We start from the raw sequence: 17,447 nt of genomic DNA on the forward strand, positions 1-17,447 counted from the left end.
ATCACAATCAAGACCTGGCCTGGACTAGGCCTTCCTTCAAGCCTCTCCCTTCTCTACCTGCTCAAACTCTCAACCAGCAGATCTTTCTGACAATGATGCTTAATCTCCATGTTCATCTCTGATGCACGTGGAAGACATAACCCTACTCTTACAGTGGATACTGGCAAGTCCCAGGCAGGGCTTACCTCTCTGAATTCCTCTCTGAACTAACTTACTTGAGATTTAAGGAGTTCTGGTGAATGGGTTCCTTGTGAGACAGACTCAGAAAACATTTACGGTTGAGGCAGATAAATCCTTTGGAAGATTTTCATTGTTGCAGGAAACAGACCCCATGAGGGGGCCAACCCTCCATGTAACTATGGAATCTCAGGCAAGCTGACACCCACTACTCTGGGAAGGACGACAGGGAACCTATGACCCAAGGAAAGGTGCCCCCACAGGATAGAAGCTGCCTGCACCGAACAGAAAACTCTCACTGGTCATGTAACAAGTGACAGTGAAAATTCTTTTTGGCGGCAGTTTAGTGATCACGGGCGTTTTAATGTGGACACTTACATACTAAAACCACTCAGAGCAGCATATTCTTCTGCAGTCCGTCCAAAGACATCTTGAGAAAAGACGTCAGCACCTCGCTGCAGGAGAAGGCTGACGACACTCATAGACTCGTAACTGACAGCAAGGATGAGGGCGGTTCTACAACAACAGAGAGACGACGTCACCCTCAGGAAGCTGAGTGAACTCACAGAAACAGCTCGTTTGATGTGCTTTACCAAGGTAACATCTTGCCCTCCCATGAAGAACTGACCATTTACACGCTCAAGTGTACATCCTTGTAAATGACCTCCAAGGCTAAAACGAAGCGATGGAAAAGCAGCCTCCTGTCCCATTGGGATGGCACATAGCAGCACTTACTATTTCAAAAGTCCCTGATGGGGACTTCCCTGGTGGACCAGGGGCTATGACTCCAGGCTCCCAAGGCAGGGGGCCCAGGTTCCATCCCTGGACAGGGAACTTCATCCCACATGCTGCAACTGAGAGTTCCCACGACTAAGACCACACGCAGTCAAATAAATAAATGCTTTTCAAAAATAATATCAAAGTCCTTGATGGACAAGAAACTGTGCTGAGGTCACTTATCTGAGGCAGGTGACTATTTAAGGAACGAATCCCCCATTTCCTCCTTAGTCTGATATATTATGCTTCAAAGTCAGCTAGAGGGTGGGTTAAGCAAAGGCTATTTGCTGGCTTAAAACAAAAATATTAACAATAATGGAAATAAAAATAGTCACCGTGGCACTTAATGATGGGGACAAGCATGTGCTCTTCACTAAATGAAATACTATGTATACGCACAGCCACCTTTGAAGGACGCATTACTATTTGCCCTTTTGCATCAGGAAACTTATTTGCTGATGATAAGTAATGTGCCCAAGGTCACAACCCTAACAGGGAGGAAAGCTAGGAGCTGAACCCAGTCTGAATCTAAAGCCCATCATTTTCATCTGTATCATCCACCTCTGACTTATCTTTGTTGAAGCAACTGTTTATCCAATTAAACCTATCATTCTTCCTTCTACCTTCATTTAGAATGAAAACATCAAAATGTACTAGAAATAAAAAAAGATAAAAACTGATGAGCCCACAGTATCTGGTGACAGTGATTACTAACCACTTTTTGTTGTTGTTCAGTCACTAAACTGTGAAGGACTCTTCTGCAATCTAATAACATCAGTATTTTTCAAAGAAAGTAATTGAAAGCAAAGAGTCACCCAAAAGACAAAATCAAGTCCTTTATGTTTAGTATGCATCTTTTAAGGAAAAATATACACGAAGTAGAGGTTAAACAATCATTATAAAAGAATTAAGAAATTCGATACTGTCATAAGGTAAACTAAAAAGCAGAATCCATATTGTATAAAGCTAATCAAACTAGTATGAAATCCCTCAGCTCCTACAAGATCAACCAGAAAAAAGAACAGGTTGCATATGACATCACTCAGTATTATAAAGGAATATGAATCCTGCTATATATCTCTGCTATATAGTTTTTCACGACTCCCAGTCAGAATAATTGGTTTTCTACCTAACTGATGAAGTGTTGATCACAAATGAAAACTTATTAATTTAATCTTTATCTTGATGTTAGCACCCAAGAACAGCACTAAGGTTTTTAAAAAGAAAAAGAACAACTGTACCTTTTCATCTTATCAACCGCGTGTACATTTGCTTCTTTCTTTACTAAAAATTCCACCATTTGCTGTTTCCTTTCACTTATGGCCAATAATAGTGGTGTGAGGTCATCCTGTAAAACAGGAAAAACCATTTCGAATGTACCCAGTTAACCTATTTCTAAACTGAACTGAAAATCATGCAATAGATTCTCTGAACTTAAACATATAATTCAGAAAGCAAATAAACGGGAGCCCCTCCTCCTCTTCCCCCGGCGCACCTTCTATCTCTTCAAGATGCTCCTCCTCCTGGCCTTCCCTGGGGGTCCAGGGGCTAAGATTTGAGCTCCCAAGCAGGGGGTCCAGGTTCCATCCCTGGTCAGGGAACTAGAGTCCAAGTGCCGAAACGCAAGATCCCACCTGCCACAACTAGACCCAGTGCAGCCAAATACGTCTTTTGAAAAGGGAAAGAATAAAATGCTCCTCCTCTCCCTCTTCCAAAGATGAACCACAGAGTCATTCTCTAAAACCCACTTTCAACATTTACTGGTTCCAAGGATCTTTGCTTCCGTCATAGTATCTATCAGGAATATTGCAGTATTTACTTGCTCTATTACTAGTCTCAACACTCCTCCAGAGAGAATCAATTAGCTACTTGATTTCGTAGCTGCATATTTTAGGAGCAATGCTGAGGCAGGAATACATCATCTTATCTGTAGCATGCATAACCTATCCAAGGATGACCAAGAGTAACCTCATGAGGTTTACAGACATTCCAATGGGAATGTTATCCTCTACATGAACATGCAAAGAGAAAGGTTGTTTTCTTTTCTTCCAAAAAAAAACAACTGTGGGCACCATGTTTATCGGCTTTCTCAGCAAAGTCTCTTGAAATTTAATCTTATTCATTCTCCTTTGCTTGTTCCTTCCCCCGCCCTTAAGTTAAACTGACAGGTCAGCATTAGCTAGATGCTGTTTGATGCAGAACAACACCGCTTATCTTCAAAGACCTTTCTTGACGGCTCTCATGTGATGACCTCCAGACCTCCAGGAAGAAGCTTCCTTAATCCCAGAGTTCTGGTCTCTGTCTTGCTTTACGGCTCTTAGTGAAGGATTACAAGGTAAGTTACCAATAAATATGCACTCAGCATTTTCTCGGGGAGTTGCTCTTCCGTGAACTCTCCCCACGCTCTCTCTCATAATCCTGTGTGTCTGGGAGACTCATTCAGTGTGAAACCGCCACAACCAACTTAAAAATTCTAATTTGAAAAATTCAATCCCATCCTTAAGAGATTCTTTTAAAATATGGAATCAATTATAGATTAATTAGACTGTCTTTAAAACTTCGAAATAGTTATCAAAATAAACTATATATCAAGAATTGGAAACTCAAATGCTTATGGAGGGGGAAACCTGGTGACCTAAGTGAAAAAGCCAGGTGAGGCTGGCAAACCCGCAAACACACGCCCCATACAGAAGGGGAGGCCTCCACATGCAGACCAAACAGTAGAATGGGCTCAAGGGGGACCAGATTTGGGTCTCTGAGAAGCCTGAAACACAGACATCAGCATGAGTTTGCTAAATTTTAAATGTTGACTCAGCTTGTGGAGGTAGGTAAGCTAAACATAACCAAGGACCACATTTGGTCTGTAGCCCATTTGTGCTTTTAAAACGTTTTGCTGTTTCCAAACAGGTGGGTATAAAGCAAATATTTGTATGTGAAAGCTTTCCTTTCTTGAGTATCATGTGGTTCACAAGAAAAGTGGGTCTCAATATGTAATAAAAATTGCTATTGACTCATAATTTTATTAAAATTAATTTAAAAAACAAGACTCAAAATTCCCACTTGAAGAATGTTTCCACTGCTTGTTAAAACTACAATCTCTTTCTAGAATTCTCCCAGATTATTAACCAAATAGTTAGTGAGTTCCTAAGACTGCTGAAAGTAAACGATTCAAACAATCCCCATCTGGACTAACTTCATGGGTTTTGATGTTTAAAGCTGTCCTCTCGCTTATGCCAGGGCTCAGCAAATCTAACAGACACACTGCAAGAGTCTGTCCTGCTGACACCAAAAGAAGGCTCATGAATTACTGTTACCGCAGTCAGGAAAACCCTGTTGGTAACAAACATTGTTGACCTAATGACCTGGTTGGTAACAGAAGGTGTAAAATTCTTAAAGGGTCAGACTCTACACATGAAGTGACTTGGCCATGAGCAAATCTCTAAAGACGCTTGGAGTGTCACTGAATAATTAGTGGTTGGAAGAAAAAGGAGTTATATCACTCAAGCCAATAGATATTGCCAAAAATGTTCCTTTTAACTTCTCAATCACAGAGGCAGAGGAAAAAGTCAGGCTAATATTGCTGCAAAGGAGGGAGCTGATGGAAGTAGCTAGCATTGATCAAACTCCAACTCTTCTATAGATTACTTATTTTTGAGATAGGTGCACTAGAAATTATACTTAATCACTCCATAGTTCTTCACCAAGGATCCTATCAGAATCTCAAGGAAATATTTCTAAATACACAAGTCCAGGCCTTCCTCGATTTATTCCATCAAAATCTTCAGGGAACAGCCTAGGTTTGTAAATTTTTTTTATAAACTTTCCCAACGGATTGTGGTTTTCACCAGCACAATCTAGCTGAGAATTAGCCCAGCAAACATTCCAGTCTCATCTCTAACCCACATGGCCAATCCCTTCTCTTACTTGAGGCTTTGAAGAAAAAAGAAAAGTGTAAGAGGCAAGAGTCATCAAAACAGAGTTAAATTTTCCTGGGTAAATAATGGTAGAACAGGGACTAATAAACACAAAAGGCAACCTGATCTCATTGTTTATAAACCCCTTCCTTTCCATCAAGACCTTCTAGATTGAGAGCAGAGTCTAGACTCTTATCTAACTGGCTGTTTCTGCCAGAATAGGATAATATTTCTGTTCAATATTTGTTCTTCTCTCTTCTTTCCCACTTAATCACCACCTTTTCACTGCTGATCTGATTTCTGCAGAGTCTTCCTAAAATTGATACCTAGGCAAGTCTCCAACTCATTCAATCTCTTTCTCAAAATAACAACTATTATACCTGAAACTGAAAAGCACCTTAGCAAAATATATAAACTGAAGGGGGAAAACAACAAAACCAAAACCTCAGGACTTCTGTGGTGGTCCAGTGGCTGGGTCTCAGCGCTCACAGTGTAGGGGGTCTGGGTTCCATCCCCGGTCAGGGAACTAGACCCTGCATGCTGAAACTAAGACCTAGCACAGCCAAATACATATTAAAAAAAAAAAAAACCCTCTTCTTGGCATTTCCCCAACTGCCAAAATTCCAGCCTGATCTGTGTTTTTCAGCTGCTCGCTCCTTTTCCTTTCCTTTTAGCCTCTGAAGCCTTGGGCAATGAGAGAGAAATCATTTTTATATAAATCATTTTTTTCATAAAATTGGAATGTGTTAACAACAGCAACATTTCTATTATGTTGTCAAATGCTTGTTTGAGTTTTAAGACAAAGTCTACTTCCCCAAGGCAAATTTTGCATTACTGTGTTATTTTAGACTAATTAGAAAAAAACATTTTTTTTTTAAAAAGGGAAAAATACTTGGAAAAAGTTTTACCTTTAACAATTGCTGTGTTATCACAAATATCTGCCATAAACACAAAAAAGAACGCTTTGCCCTCTAATGCTTCTTGAGTAATATCGTGATTTAAAGTGACATCGTAGACAATCAAGTGCTTTCAAAATATTTTCACTCAGGGAAGGCTGGAGCTTCCAAACAAGGAAAACTGAGCCCAGCTGTGAGAGTCGGGGAGCTCTCTCTGCAGCTCCTGGCGGGGCTGCAGCCACAGGAGAAAGAGCAGGAGTGGCAGCTTCACCATCACCAGGTCCCCACACTCAGCTGCAGCCCCGAGCTTCACCATCACCAGCTCCCCACACTCAGCTGCAGCCCCGAGCTTCACCATCACCAGCTCCCCACACTCAGCTGCAGCCCCGAGCTTCACCATCACCAGCTCCCCACACTCAGCTGCAGCCCCGAGCTTCACCATCACCAGCTCCCCACACTCAGCTGCAGCCCCGCCGAGCAGCCCCCCAGGGCTGAGTGTGGGAGACCCGAGGTGTGTACCTGGTGAACCAAGTGGTCACCAACACAAGTAAACGCCCTTGCTGGTATCAAACATGACCTGACCCACTTCACCGGATCTCAGAACAGGGGTCCTGGAGGGCTCAGGGCTCCAGGCCTGCTGCCTCCCTGGCCCACTTGCACCCCCCAGCTCCCCCTGCTGGGCACTGGTTCTCCTTCCTCCTACCCCCATCCCTCCCCCAGCAGCTGTGCCCATTCCCTGAGCCCCTGGAAGCAGCCACCCACCACATCACTTCACTCTCCCCAGGCCTTCATTCTTTGTAGGACTTGAGCCTACCACCCATTCCTGAGCACTTTCTAGTGGGAAAATCTTCCTTCTGGGGTAGAAGGTGGCTGAGAGAGACAGCGTTGCCCTTTCTGTGGGCTCTGACATGTTCCACCCAACCCCTGACTTGGCTTTGGAGTTGTTTCCATGGTAACAGGGCCTGCTGGACACTACTCAGTCTATCTATTTATATCCTGTTATCAATAAAACACTACAGTTTAGAAAAATGCTTTGCCAATATTTTGTCAATAAAGTTAGTTGAGCTATACCTCGTTCCTGGCTTCTATATTGGCGTGATAGGAAAGCAGCTTTGCTGCGAGTGATATATTCTGGCAAAAGACAGCGTGGTGGAGCGCGGTGTTGCCACTGGCATCCGTGAGGTTTGGGTCGGCGCCGTGCTCCAGCAGGAGAGTCGCGCACTCCTCCTCTTGGCATTCTACGGCCTGTCAGCGTTGTGCCAAGAAACAAGAGTGTGAGTTCTAGGAATTCAAAGGAAATAGCCCACAAGTTCACCAGTTCCCTCTATTTCAACGAGATCAACTCATTGTTAGTCTCAGTGGTTAAATCACACCCGTCTCATGTGGACACGGGTCGCTGCCCCGTACCTTCATCAGCGCGGTCCTGTTTTCACTGTCACAGAGGTTAAGCAGGCATCTTCTCTCCAGGAGGAGGGCCACCACCGCGGGATGGCCATTGGCACAGGCCAAGTGGAGGGCAGTCCTACGAAAGCAAGACAAGTTCTTAGGAAAATGTAGTGTAACTGTTTCAAAACAAACAACTCTCTGTGTGATTGAAAACACTCAACAGCATAGTACTCGTATGCCTCTAAAACAAATATTTCATTTTCTTCTGGAGAAAGAGCAGGATATTATTCGTTTAGCTCCTCTTGTTGCCGCTACTGCTGCTAAGTCGCTTCAGTCGTGTCCAATTCTGTGCGACCCCATAGACGGCAGCCCACCAGGCTCCGCCGTCCCTGGGATTCTCCAGGCGAGAACACTGGAGTGGGTTTAGCTCCTCTTACACAGTAATGAAAGAACAGGCTACTTGAATAGAATGCGCGAGACCTTGAGATTCAGCTCAACTGGAGTTTAAATTTGACTTTGTCACTTATTAGCTGTCGCTCACCCTCTCTGTACCTCAATTTCCTCACCAACAAAATGAAGAGAGAGGAGTGGTTATCTCACAGGACGGCACTGCGATGCTTAAATGAGACCCATGCACAGGGTTTAGAACTGTTCCCGGCATAGATAACAGCTAGTAATTGTTAGATTATATTATCATACTTACTACTACTACTACTACCTTACAAGGACAACATCTGAATGAAGTCAAAGGACATTACACCTCCTTTGCAGATATGTTTAGAGGATTAGAGACAACATTGTACTTCGATGATTCTAATATGCTCCTTTTCTCACATTTTAACGTCTCTGACATTGGAATATAATTTATAATTCACAGACATTACAACTGTAAATTGTAGCATTTTTGTTTGTTCATTTCTCGTCTTTCCGGTTGTCTAATAACCATGAGGGGTTTTCGTCTAGTTTCCTTAGAGATGATGCATATTATATATTATTATATAATACAGGTGCACAACACAGTGATCCCCAACTGTGAACGGTTACACCGCATTTAAAGTGACTATAAAATATTAACTATATTTCCCATGTTGGACAATATATCCTTGTAGCTTGCACGATTTTAGTTCCCTCACCAGAGATCGAACCCTGGGCCCAGAGCAGTGAGCCTTAACCACTGGACGGCCAGGAAATTCTCAAGATTCCCTTGACTTCTGAAAAGGCTGAAAGCTGTCGCGGGATACCAATCCTCACAAAAAATTCTACGTTAAATTGAAAGTGACAAATAGTTTTTATCTGTGCCACATTCCTATGAGTGCCAGAAAGACAAGCCCTGTCTGCTCATCCGACTTCCCTACAGACAGCTTGCTCTACAGACATTTTTAAATTTGGGGGGTTGCTAAATCAACTTGCAGATTTCTGGTTTTCTTCTTTTTCTTTTTTGGTGCCGAAACCCAGGAAACTCCACAATTCTTGGCTTTGAAATCACTCTTAGAAAGGTCCTTGGGGTGGGATATATGTATATTCCCAACCGATTTATGATGTTGTACAGCAGAAACCAACACAACATTGGAAAGCAATTACCATCTAATTAAAAAAATATTAAGGTTAATAACCAGTAGAACTAGAAAAAAAAGAAGGTCTTTGTCAGTGTGCAAAATGTATAAGTAGGAATTTCAGTTGTCTTCTGGTACTTTTCTCACTCTGTGTGTTTAAAATTTTTGATCCATACTCCATTCGAAACTTTTTGGTGAGATAAAAAAATCTAGTTACTTTTATCTAAATAGTTACCAGGTTATTTCTACACCATCTACACACAATTTATCTTTTCTGATAGAAAATGTCATCCAGCAAATTTTGATATCTAAAAGGGCAAATCTTTGCCTACTACACAAAACTTTTAATTTCATCACAACAATTAAAGACAGCATGTCTAACCCAAAATCTTTAAAACCACGATCTGTGTCTTTAGTTTAAACATGGAAAGACCATATACCCTAGGAAAATGTCCTGCTCTTCAAGGACACAGCCAGCTTCCTACTTCAAAGCTGTCTTCTAAGGTCCTTCAGCAAGGAACATATACACATAAGCGTACACTGATATAAAACAGATATTGCATTGTATCTGAAGAATTTTTAATCCAGAAGTTGACCTGCCATGGAGATTATTTTTTCACTATGTACTTTTCTGTAATATGTAACATTATGGTATAAAAATGTGTACATTAAAAATAAGATGCCGACAACATCAAAAATCTGTCCACTGTCAATATCCACAATGGATGATCAGTGGGAAGAATTTTCATAAATCACATGAGAAAAACAATGTGAGAGCTAGGGAGTTCCAGAAGATTTCTTGAGGGCTATAGAACTTGAGAGCTCTTACTCAAGAGGAGATCATGTTAACGCATGCATAACAACAAATGAAGAGGAGGAAGAGGAAGAAGGAAAAAAGATGCTATTCATGTTTCATTTCAGTTCTGTGATTACTGACGTTCAGTTAAATAACTTTGAAACGACCAGTAAAGTGCTCTATAAGGGGAATTATTAGCAGATCTGAAAGTAACTAAGGCTTTTGCAGCCTATCAAGTCTGTGGGGCGCTGGATCCAACAAAGGTGTCTGTAAGCTTTGGAGGGGAAACTCACAGGAGGGACCTCTGCCAGGCCCTTCCTCCCCGCTTACCTGTTCCTCTTGTCCTTCTCGTTCAAGCCATTCTCTCCAAGCAACAGGACCTGCTGCACTTTAGCTACGTTGCCTACGCTGGCAGCTTTGTGAATCTTTCGGAGGTCCTTGTCTCGGATGTGGTACCAGGGCTGGAAGCTGGTTTTATGATGACCTCTGTCTCTCCCCAGGCTGATGGAGGAGCCGAAGGGTGACACGCCCTTCTTACTCCTGAAGCCAAAAAGCTTCTTCATCGCAGAGCCTACAGACTCCAAACACACCTCACCTCCCCCTCGGCTCTTCGCAGTCCCCTAAACCCAACACGAGCACTAGAGGTAAGCCAGAGCCGGCCTGCCACAACCTCCCAGCTGGGAAGCTCAACGGTTTGGAATCTTGCATCCCAGAATGATCGTCGCTAAGTGACGCCTCTAAACACACTGCCCGTGTGCCAGAATGCCCAGTGTGCATGTGCAAGAACTGGAAACGCATTTTTTGAAAGAAACAAACAATATCAATAAACCCGTACCTAAGGTAAGAAGGAAAGAGAGGAAACTGAAAGAAACAGAAAGGAAAGCGACATTACAACAGATACCTTAGAAGTAAAGGAGCATAATCATAAGGGACCATTATTATTGATGAACAATTGCAAACTGGAAAACCTAGATAAATTCTGAAAAACATACAATCTGTCAAGACTAAAACAAGAAAAAGTAGAAAAACTCAACACTCCAATAAGAAATAAGGAGATTCAAATATTAATTAAAAAAAAAAAACCTCCCAAAAGCTAAAAGCTTAGGACAAAATGGATTCAGAGAGCAATGCTACCAACATTCAAGTAAGAAGTAAAAGTAAGACTACGCTGAAAAAACACTTGAAAAAATTCACAACCCATTCATGATTTTAAAAAAATACAATAAAATAGAAATATCCTCAATACAATAAAGGCCATTTATAAAAAGCATGAAAAGTGAAAGTGATAGTCGCTCAGTCGTGTCTGACTCTTTGCTAAGGCATGGACTGTACACTCCATGGAATTCTCTAGGCCAGAATATTGGAATGGGTAGCCTTTCCCTTCTCCAGGGGACCTTTCCAACCCAGAGATAGAACCCAGGTCCCTCGCATTGCAGGCAGATTCTTTACCAGCTGAGCACCAAGCAATCCCAGGAACACTGGAGTGGGTAGCCGATCCCTTCTCCAGTAGATCTTCCTGACCCAGGAATCGAACCAGGGTCTCCTGCATTGCAGGTGGATTCTTTACCAACTGAGTTAACAGGGAATCTAGCCTACTTGGGGAAAGAGCGTCTGATAGGAGGAAAAGCAGGGACCAAGAAGCTTTGACCAGAATGGTGAGTAGAGGAAGGCTAATGATGAAGGATCTCGACTGAAGAGGAGCAGGACTCAGGCCTAAACATTTCTGCCTGGACAAGACAAAGTACCAGTGGACCAGGGCCAAGGCATGTGCTGCCGGGGAGGGGACAGAGGGGAACCCATCTCCTGGTTCCTCCAGCAGAAGCTGAGGAGCTGCTCCCCTCAGGGAAGGTTAAGTAGCCTCACCAAAGCCATCTGACAGTAAGTGATGGATCCAAGGTGGAAAACTCAATCGTCTTTCCTACTGCATAGCACGGGCCACTCTGATCAATGGTATGTGGCAACCTTGGATGGGAAGGGAGTTTCGAATGAACACTGGAGTATGTGTATCTTTTTGAATTAGTTTTCTCCAGATATATGCCCCAGATTGGGACTTCTGGATCATACAGTAGTTCTATTATATTTTCATCTTTTTAAGGAACTTCCATACTGTTCTCCATAGTGGCTGTACCAATTTACAGTCTTACCAATAATGTAGGAGGGTTTCCTTTCCTCTATACCCTCTCCAGCCTTTATTATTTGTAGACTTTTGGATGATGGCCATTCTGACCAGTGTGATGTCATACCTCATTGCAGGTCTGTCGTGCATTTCTCTGATAATTTGTGATACTGAACATCATTTCATGTGCCTACTGGCAATCTGTATGTCTTCTCTGGAGAGCTGTCTATCACGGTCTTCTGCCCATTTCTATTTTTTATTTGTTTTGCCAATTTTGAAACTGGGTTTTTGGTTTTTGTGTGTTTTTTTTGACATAGAGCTACAAGAGCTATTTGCATATTTTGAAGATTAATCCCTTGTCAGTTGCTTCCTTTGCAAATATTTTGTCCTTGTTAGATTTTTGTTTGGTTTATTGTTTCCTTTGGTGTGCAAAAGCTTTTAAGTATAATTAACTCCCATGTGTTTATTTTTGTTTTTATTTTCGGTACTCTAAGACATGGATCAAAAAGGATATTTCTGCAATTTATGTCAGAGTGCTTTTTTTTTGGCTGTGCCATGCGACTTATGGGATCTTAGTTCCCTGACCAGGGATCGAACTCAGGCCCACAGCAGTGAAAGTGCCGAGTCTTAACCCTTAGACTGCCAGAGAATTCCCTCAAAGAGTGTTCGGCCTATGTTTTCCTCTAAAAGTTTCCATGTAGGCCTTTGATGCATTTCTAGTATACTTTGCTGTATGGTATCAGAGAATGTTCCAATTTCATTCTTTTATGGATCTGTCCAGATTTCCCAGCTCCACTTATTGAAGAGGGTTTTCCGCACTGTCCATCCTTGCCTCTTTGTCATAGGTTGAGCAACCATAGGTGCATGGAGAGAAGAGTCCACATTATGTTGTTGAGTCTTCCTACCCCAGATCTGAGCTTTCCATCTCTTCCAGTGGCTTAAGGTTTTTCTCATTCAAGCACGTACGGTAAATGTGCAGACAGATGGAGGGGAGGGGGCTTGCAGCAGCCTCAGGAGAGCGGTTGCCACCAGGAAGGGAAAAGAGGTTGGCTGCAGTAGAACAGGGACTGGGCTTCTGTCCAAGATGTTGTAACAATGTTCTTAACACATCTGCATGTTTATGTAATACATATGAATGTTTCCTATAGAACTATTTTTCTATATGTTTGAAATATTTTAGTTTAAAAAATATTTAGAAGTTAATCTATTTTAATAGAAAAGGATTTTATTGCAGATACAGTAAATTCATATTACAGTAGTTAATTCTGATCAACCAAATGATCATAATTTATGTATATCTTGAATATAAAACTGTACTTTTTTCCTGGTTTTTAACATATAATACACTTTGCAGTGTGATGACATTTCAGTGAGGAAAAGATTGCATTCACAATGGATACGATACCATCCTCCCTGAGTCCACAGCTCTGAAACACCAGCACTGTCTAGACCTCCCTCGTGGTGGAACAGGCCCTGACAAAAAGGCTTCCTTCCTCTATCCCTTATCGCTAGTTGAAAGTCACAGAAAGTGTAGCGTTTCTGGAGTGTCTACACCGATCCACCATCGAGAATGCCAGAGACTAAACCCATAGAACTAACAGTGCAATGGTAAAACTACAGAGCCCTGACTTCACATTTTAATCTCTGTAGCCAAGGTCAGAAGTGCAAGATTAAAATTGCTTTATTTTACCATTTACCTTGCTGAGAACCCCATAATCTGGTTTGTTTTTCAGTAGCAAAATTCGGAATGTAACTCTGGAAGTTACCCAAGGACCACTAAAAAAAAAAAAATAGTCCTCTCCAACATGTTTCCCAGGCATTTGGCACACAACCCTTCATTAAATGCTTGTGGGGTAAACAGAATCACAATCCTCATTTATCCAGGGGTGTACAGCCAGTGAGCCACAATAAGTTACGGTGTCACAGTGGTTTACTTTAATAGACGTTCCTTCAAAATGAACGCCAGGAAGAAAAGCAGTCTAAACAGCGAGGGAAGCTTCAGCAATCTTGCTGAGGAGTTTGCTGAGAGTTCTAACTTTTCCGTCCAAGAATCGGGACTTTTTCTCAGTGCCTCGTTGCTTCTCCTCAGTGACTTGAAGCGCTTTTGTCAGGTGGGCATTTTCCACATAGAGCTCCTTGAGCAGCAGATCAGATCCTGTGCTCTTTTCAAACTGGAGAGGGGAGAAAGCCACAGTGTACTGTACGTCTCACGCAGCCAAGCCACGCCACCAGCTCTCCCTTCCTATTCCTCCACACGCGTTCAGACTAGCTTGGGGAACCTTACAAATCAGAGACATGTTGGATGCAATGACAGGTTTTGTTATCCTGGCATGAGAGAGGAAACTGACGAACTATGTGGTAGAGAAAATTTAAGCCACCTTTGTACAAACTGGGTTACCACGAAATGAAGACAAGAAGACCCAAATCTGGAGGCCTCCAAAAGACAACGAGGAAACTGTCAGGAGCACCCAAACTGTTTGGCTTATCTCAGCGGGCTCTGCAGGCCCACCATGTCAGCAGGACGCGCTGAGGCTCCTTGGGTGCCGCCCACACGACACCGACAGGGGCTCCAGCGATGGGGACACAGGACACACGGTCAAGATGCAAAGACGCAGGGGTCCCGGCTTTGGGCTTTGACAGTCCGCGCTGAGTTCACTCACTCAAGTAGCTACTGAGCAGCTCTGCGGGCCAAGTGCTGCCCGGCCGCGGCCCTGCTCCCACAGGCACGTGTTCTAACGGGAGGAGCCAGCAGAGCACGCAGCGTCAGCTGGTGTGTTCAGAGAACCCGGGCGGGAGACACACGGTGAGTCTGAGGTGAACAGACAGCCCTGAGAGGAGCATGGGGGACGTGGGGGAGGCTGCCTGGGTAAACCTCCCAGGCAAAGGCCCCCACATGCGGGGGTGACAGGAACGGCCAGGAGGCCCATGAGGAAGGCAGAGCTGCCACGCCGGCTGGGCAAGGGCCCAAGGGGAAGGGGCTAGGTCCTGCAGAATCTCGAGGCCACCAGAGAAGCCACTATCTACTCTGAGGATGTACCCCTGGCATGTAGGAGCCTTAAGATTTACTTGGGGTTGAGGTTTTGCCAAGAGTGACTGGAGGGTAGTGGATTCACCAAGAGCCGGACGGCCGGGAAGGAAAGTGAGGACCTGGGGACAGACAAGGCTGGAGGGTGGCGGTGCAGGCAGGGCAGGGGCTTCACAGATGAGGAGTGGGGGTCTGGAGCGGGCAGCCTGCACAGAGAGACTAGAACTGGGGACCCGCGGCCCAGGGCGCTCCAGATAAACCACATTTGGTCCCTGTGTGAGAGAAGTATCTCCACAGATGCTCACATTTCACTTCCCAGAGCACCAAGCAGACCTCACAGGACAGCAAGGCCTCTCTCTCCCCTCTCTCCCTGCCCTCCTCTCCCCTCCTCAGCACTTCCGCAGGACACAGGGTTCTCTTGGGTCCTGTCTCCCTCATTAGTTACCCAGTCGCCCAAATGCGGCGTGCATCACTCACCTGTTCCTTCAGCTCACCTACTTTCTCTTGGAGGAGCACTTCCATGTTCTTCAAAGTCATCTCCACCTCCTCCACCTGCTCTTCTGTTGCTTCCAGCTGTTTTTCATGTGCTTCCTGAACAAGAGGAGGTTAGAGATCAACATGGTTCACTTTAAAACGAATCATCTCAGGCTTCTTTACTTTAGAATGGAAATCAGCTGAAGTAAACAAAATCTGAGCATCTGGCTAACCTTTCATCCATAGGGAGGGATCATCAGAAATGTCTCACAAGCTACAAAGCTGCATTTCTCACTGTAGTGTGAGCAGATTAGAGACTTTTTGTCGTAGGATTTTAATCCTACATGACTCAAAGTTGAGTTTCCCCCAACATAATAGTCTTTCTCGAGGATCTCTGACTAAATTTCCTCTGTCAATAATCTGTCCTAGCTTAAATGTCGCTCCAGCATATCGTGGCTGCATAATGCTATATGTAATGGTACCTCATTGTGGTTTTGATTTGCATTTCTCTAATAATGAGTGATGTTGAGCATCTTTTCATGTGTTTGTTAGCCATCTGTATGTCTTCTTTGGAGAAATGTCTGTTTAGTTCTTTGGCCCATTTTTTGATTGGGTACAGGCATTGTTTTAAAGCACAGACACCTAGATGTCATGCTGCTGCTGCTGCTGCTAAGTCACTTCAGTCGTGTCCGACTCTGTGCGACCCCATAGACGGCAGCCCACCAGGCTCCCCAGTCCCTGGGATTCTCCAGGCAAGAACACTGGAGTGGGTTGCCATTTCCTTCTCCAGCGCATGAAAGTGAAAACTGAAAGTGAAGTCGCTCAGTCGTGTCCGACTCTTCGCGACCCCATGGACTGCAGCCTACCAGGCTCCTCCGTCCATGGGATTTTCCAGGCAAGAGTACTGGAGTGGGGTGCCAATGTCTTTTCTGAGATGTCATAACAGCAGGTAACTCCTTTAACGAAAGTGCTTCTTTGCTTACTGTTTCCAGCACTAGATTGTATGGCTCTGAAAAGCATTTGTTGTTGATTAGTTACTAAGTTGTGTCCAACTCTTTTGTGACCCCATGGACTGTAGCCTGCCAAGCTCCTTTGTCCATGGGATTTCCCAGGCAAGAATACTGGAGTGGGTTTCCATTTCCTTCTCCAGGGGATCTTCCTGACCCAGGGATCAAACCTGTATCTCCTGCATTGGTAGGTGGATTCTTTATCTCTGAGCTGTCAGGGAAGCCTCTAAAAGGCATGGGTTGGAATTTACTCAAATCTCAGTGAGTGCAAATACAAAGTGCTAAATTACTGCATATTAAAATGAACATTCAGGTGCCGTCATGAGGGCATATTCTCTCACATTTCTCTAGTCTTTGATTCAAACCTACTTTGGCTTCCAATAAGACAGTCCAAGATGCGTTTCAATTCAAGAATAGAATGATGAATGAATGATGGTGGTTTATGGAGTTCTATCTCATTTCTTTTTCCTTTTCTGGAAAGGAAGGGAAAAGAGGGTTCTCATTTCTTGAAGTCTGTCTTTTAACCAAAACCTCATATAGTTGATTAAAAGACAAGAAACATCGCATTAAAGATGTTTTGAGTTGTACTGTTTTCCCCCATGCTGTTTGCAGGAGTATATTACAATAAGATAACCTGTGTATGGCATACAGAGAAACCTATTCCCTTCTAAGGTAACCTTAAAGGTTGCAGATAATTTCCTGGAAATGGAGTGTGCATTAATACATATAAGTGGCAGTTGACTCATTGAATACGTCTGTTCTAAGATATCCTGGATGTAGTTAAAGTGACCTGTTTCCTGTTGGTTTCCTTGTTTAGATGGTAAATTCCCTGAAGACAGAGCAACTGGGTTTTGTTACTTGCATGCCCATCACCTCCCAGAGTCCCTGGCATCTGCCCTCTCACGCTGGAAGTCCTCCCCGGCTGCCTCCAAGGCCGCTTTGCAAGCACTCTCGCCGGCTGTTCCCGCCAGCTGCGCACAATGCTCCCAAGCCCGGGAGAAAAGCGCTTCGGGGTGGTGCTCTCTCCCGGCCCTTGCCCCTGAGCCTGGGGGCCAGGCAGGGGGTCCACACTCCCAGGCCAAGGCAGAACCACATGCACACGTCTGTTCCTGCCCCCTGCACCGGCAGAGAGCTCGGGGGAGCCAGAGTCTGTCAGGCAGCTGCTGGGCTGGCCGCCTGTGTGGGAAGGGGCAGAGCCCACCTAGGGGCACACTGGGCCTCTTGCTCTCCCTGCTGCCCTGAGGCTGCTGGGCCAAAGAGGTCTTGGGCATCCAATTCGTTCCTGGTCGCTTCCCTCTGACGAGGCCCTCTGAGCTCCAGCACCTT

The 17,447-nt window shown here is 44.1% G+C and overlaps 2 protein-coding genes and 1 long non-coding RNA gene across 32 annotated transcripts in view; 1 reads left to right on the top strand and 2 right to left on the bottom strand.

The window, feature by feature from the left end:
* Window positions 1–17,447, bottom strand: part of LOC122447855 (ankyrin repeat domain-containing protein 26-like) — a 933,540-nt gene that overhangs the window by 794,404 nt on the left and 121,689 nt on the right. The gene's annotated exons all lie outside the window — the stretch shown is intronic.
* LOC122447876 (putative POTE ankyrin domain family member M) lies at window positions 49–10,166 on the bottom strand. Its single transcript, XM_043478607.1, has 5 exons — window positions 9,830–10,166; window positions 7,172–7,286; window positions 6,836–7,009; window positions 2,196–2,302; window positions 49–693 (listed from the first exon to the last, which is right to left on the bottom strand). The coding sequence occupies exons 1-5, from the start codon at window positions 10,060–10,062 to the stop codon at window positions 552–554; spliced, it is 771 nt and encodes a 256-aa protein (XP_043334542.1). The 5' UTR covers window positions 10,063–10,166; the 3' UTR covers window positions 49–551.
* LOC122447893 lies at window positions 641–6,294 on the top strand. Its single transcript, XR_006271448.1, has 3 exons — window positions 641–774; window positions 3,111–3,289; window positions 5,917–6,294. It is a non-coding gene; the product is annotated as an uncharacterized LOC122447893 (long non-coding RNA).

The sequence above is a fragment of the Cervus canadensis genome, chromosome 10 (genome assembly GCF_019320065.1).
Source record: "Cervus canadensis isolate Bull #8, Minnesota chromosome 10, ASM1932006v1, whole genome shotgun sequence".
Taxonomy (NCBI): domain Eukaryota; kingdom Metazoa; phylum Chordata; class Mammalia; order Artiodactyla; family Cervidae; genus Cervus; species Cervus canadensis.

Bases quoted from the DNA above. Each gene is read 5' to 3' on its own strand.
- LOC122447876 (XM_043478607.1), bottom strand. From the start codon at position 10,062: ATGAAGAAGCTTTTTGGCTTCAGGAGTAAGAAGGGCGTGTCACCCTTC. The intron at 7,287-9,829 runs GTAAGCGGGGAG...TTGCTTTCGTAG, and splicing joins GAGAAGGACAAGAGGAACAG to GACTGCCCTCCACTTGGCCT. The intron at 2,303-6,835 runs GTATAGCTCAAC...CCTGTTTTACAG, and splicing joins ATATAGAAGCCAGGAACGAG to GATGACCTCACACCACTATT.